The sequence below is a fragment of the Bison bison genome, unplaced genomic scaffold (genome assembly GCF_000754665.1).
Source record: "Bison bison bison isolate TAMUID 2011002044 unplaced genomic scaffold, Bison_UMD1.0 scf7180017864516, whole genome shotgun sequence".
Lineage (NCBI taxonomy): Eukaryota > Metazoa > Chordata > Mammalia > Artiodactyla > Bovidae > Bison > Bison bison.
In genome coordinates, this window is record NW_011495069.1 from 4,769,631 (window position 1) to 4,773,046 (window position 3,416).

Sequence of the window (3,416 nt, forward strand, 5' to 3'; positions counted from 1 at the left end):
ATCTTGGAATTTACTTTTAGCCACAGGCCTTGAATACTTGTGTCCTTAGGCGGGAGCTAACTTCTTTTCCATTTGTCCCCCACCTCCTCAATCCCCACCACTTCACCAAACCCTCCTCTGACCCTCGTATCTGTCCCTCCTTTTCACATCAGTGCCCAAGAAGGGTTCTGAGACCTTGGATCAGGCCAAGGTTTGAACAGTTGAGAGTGGCTCAGTGAAATGCAGATACAGCCTCTGGGTGTTAAAGGTGAATTCCAGATAGCAGGCAGGTAGGTCCTTAGAGCCATCCAACCACTTACCCAGGAGAGGGAGCAAAGAGGGTCCCCATATCTAGAATTGGCTACTGTGTATACGCTTTTCCCACGTCCTTCCCCAAGTCTCTCTGCTCCCTCTTCTACAAAAAAAAAAAAAAAAAAGTCACTGCCACAATTGCAAGATAAAGAAATAATCATTTTATCGTGCACCAGACTATTTCATGAGGATGTCACAAAGGCAAGGAGCCTAGTATAAAAGTCGGGGCATGGGGTGGGGCAGCAGCGGGTAGCAGCATCCAGAGCTGGGACTAGTCCAGCCCGAGGCCTCAGAGGACACCTTGCCTTGTGATCAGACTAGTGGGGAGGGCTTCGGGCAGGGCTTGGGCCCTCTGGCCAGCTTCCAGAGTGGGTGACTGTGTCAGTCCTCTGCTGGTTCCTCTTTATTTGGACAATTTGGAGCTGGATGTGTCCAAGGAAGCTCCGTTTTCCTGCAGCCATGGAGCCCTTTGAGGTGCTGGTGGCAGCAGTGGTAGGGCTGGGCAGAAGTTGCTAGAATCTCGTCTGCTTCACTGAGGGGCGACACCCTTCCAGAGCCACAGGAGGATCAGCTTTGAGGAACCCCCCGGTAGGTGGAAAGGTGAAGCAGACCCTCTGACTTCTCCCTGGGGCACTGCCCATCATACCAGCATCCAGCCGGAATCGACTATTCCCCTGCCTCTGGGGACAGGACCTGGGGTGGGGGAGGGGTCTCCACCGCTTCCTTTGTGTGGGTCTGGCCCATGCCAGTGAGGGATAGTGTTTTTCCCTGGCGCTGAGCAGACAGCTGAACAGAGCCCGCCAGAGGAGCAGTGAGCCCAGCTGGGCAGCTAACCGTGGGGATACTCAAATCGGCTCAGCTTTCATCCACATCAGAGCCTGCCTGCCCCAAGATTATCTCTACGTTTGAATGTGGGTCTAGCATCTCACTTGGTTTTGGCCTTCTTCTCGGATGGACACTGAGCGGAGAGCTTGGCTAGGGGCCAAGGGTGTTGACCCTGTCTTCGTGAGGGAGCCAACACCAGGAGGCACAAACCTCAAGGCCCGGAGAAGCGAGTCTAACAGGCCAGAGCCTGTGTTGTGGATCTGGGGCTTTGAATTCAGATACTGAACCTTGGAGCCAACAGCTGGGAGTCTGAGAACATGCAACGGGGAATCCCGAACCTCAAGACCTCAAACCAGGAGCAGAAAGCCTCAATGTTGGAGCAGCTTGGAGAGCGGGCTGGGAGTGAGGTCCCCGGGGGCTCAGGAGCCCACCTGAGAAGCAGCTGGGTCAGGCCGAGGCTTGCTGTGTACAAGTCCTGCCCACAAAAGTCTAGGCTGGACTCCTGATGGTCTGATGGGTGCACAGGGCCAGGCCTAGGCCGTGGGGCTGGCTCTGGGGGTGCTGCTTAAGGCCCTGCGGTACCTGGGGGCAGGGGTGCCTCCGTGTTGAGACCTCGCTTTGTCGGCCTGGCTGCTGGCCCCCGCTTCCCTCTGAGCCGGCTCTGCTCTCCCTGGGGAACCACATGGGCTCCAGCTCGGCCTGTGGTCTGCGGCTCCCGCTGCTGGAGTCCCGTCCCTGAGGCTCCGACCCAAGGGGGCCCTACAGTCTCTGGGACTTTGGGAACAGGCTCCCAGGAGGAGGCTTGGCTGGAGGGCTCTTTTTGCTCTGTGTCGGCACCTACGGGTCCTAGACCCAGGAGCTTTGCCCTTTGTCCTGTGAAACGAGCACAAGTGTGCGTCCCTGTCTGGTTGGCCTCCCAGGACTGCCGCGGTCATCCAGTGAGACGGCCCAGGACAGGGCCTAGGACAGTGTTTGCTCAACAGACGTGGTTGAGAGAGTGAAATGGAAGTTGGGTGCGGGCTTTTGCACATTGCCCTTCCCGTGTATGACATTAATGTTCTCAGTTTCATGGAGGAGCAGCCCTGTGAAGAGTCACTGTGAAGGCCGAGCTGGGGTCTCTGATCCAGGCTGCAGCCGCATTCCTGCCTGGGAGGGACTGGGAACTGGGGGGAAGGGGGGCGTCACCCTCTCTGAGGGTCGGGGTGCTGCAGCCTGCACTGGTCCTGGCCTTATCTGCTGCTCTTGCCTAGAGGGTCCTGCAGAGATTGAACTGCCGGCTGCCCATGGAGACCTGGTATGTCTACCCACTCCTTTTCCAGGGGGCTTGAAAGATGATGAGGCCAAAGCTGCCAGGGGCCCCCGCGTAAGTATGGGGGTGTGGCTGCCATCAAGACGGCACTGTTCCCTTGCCACCCCTCTCCCTGGACGGCAGGGTCAGTCGGCACGGGTGGCTGGGACACTTTGTTACCCACCTGAAGTCCGCAAGTAGAAAAACGGGTACAGATAACAAGTGAGTGGTCAGCAGTGGCCACATGTGGACAGCCGGAGGCGCGAGCAAAGTCCCTTTGGTCAGTGGCAGCCACAAAGGCCCCAGCTTCAGGGTGGCCCCAGGGTTGGTGCCCTTGGGGCCGCCCGCCCGCTTCGGGCAATAAATAACACAAGGGACCCAAAAACCAAACCAAAACAAAAAATAACAACCAGTATCTTTTGGGGCGGTGGTGGCTGGCGGCGGGGGGACTGTTTAAATTATCGGCCTTCCCCGGGGCCACGAGGCGGTCGCTGGGTGCTGGGCCGGGCGGCGGTCACCGGCACGTGTGCAGCTCCACCAGCCGCTGGCACTGCCGGCATTTGACAAAGCAGCACCAGTGGAACTTGCAGCTGCAGCGCTCGGCCAGCTCCACCTGCGCCGTGTGGAAGCCACGGCCGCAGCACAGCAGCTCGCAGCCGTCGATGGCCTTGGACGTCTTGTTGCACGTGCGGCCCCGCGTGCCCAGCACGCCGCTGCGCACGTCCTGCTCGCAGAAGTCCGGGCTGGGTTCCAGGTACACCAGGTCCTCATCCGTGTGCGGCTTGAACTGCGCGTTGCGCGGCACCAGGGCCCTGGAGGAGCCCACGCGGCGGGGCTCCACCTCCGTGGCGCCGTCGAACTTCTCCTTCAGGGCGTGGCCCACCTGGCGGAAGGGCGGCACGGCTCGCCAGCACGTCTTTACCTCGCAGGAGCCCGACACCCCGTGGCACTTGCACTCCACCCGCATGTGTGTCAGGATAGCCTGCGGGGGAGCGGGAGGGGAGAGGGGCTG

At 59.6% G+C, this 3,416-nt stretch overlaps 1 protein-coding gene across 2 annotated transcripts in view; it reads right to left on the reverse strand.

Moving 5' to 3' along the window:
• Positions 1-430: 430 nt before the first annotated feature.
• The window catches only part of WNT4 (wingless-type MMTV integration site family, member 4), a 13,595-nt gene continuing 10,609 nt past the window's right edge, over positions 431-3,416 (reverse strand). Inside the window, exon 4 of one of the 2 annotated variants that reach the window (XM_010829999.1) lies at positions 431-3,287. In XM_010829999.1, the coding sequence (XP_010828301.1) occupies positions 2,919-3,287 (369 nt within the window). In that variant the 3' untranslated portion in view covers positions 431-2,918. Of the gene's footprint in view, positions 3,387-3,416 lie in introns of both variants that reach the window. The other variant, XM_010829998.1, reaches the window with a different exon arrangement.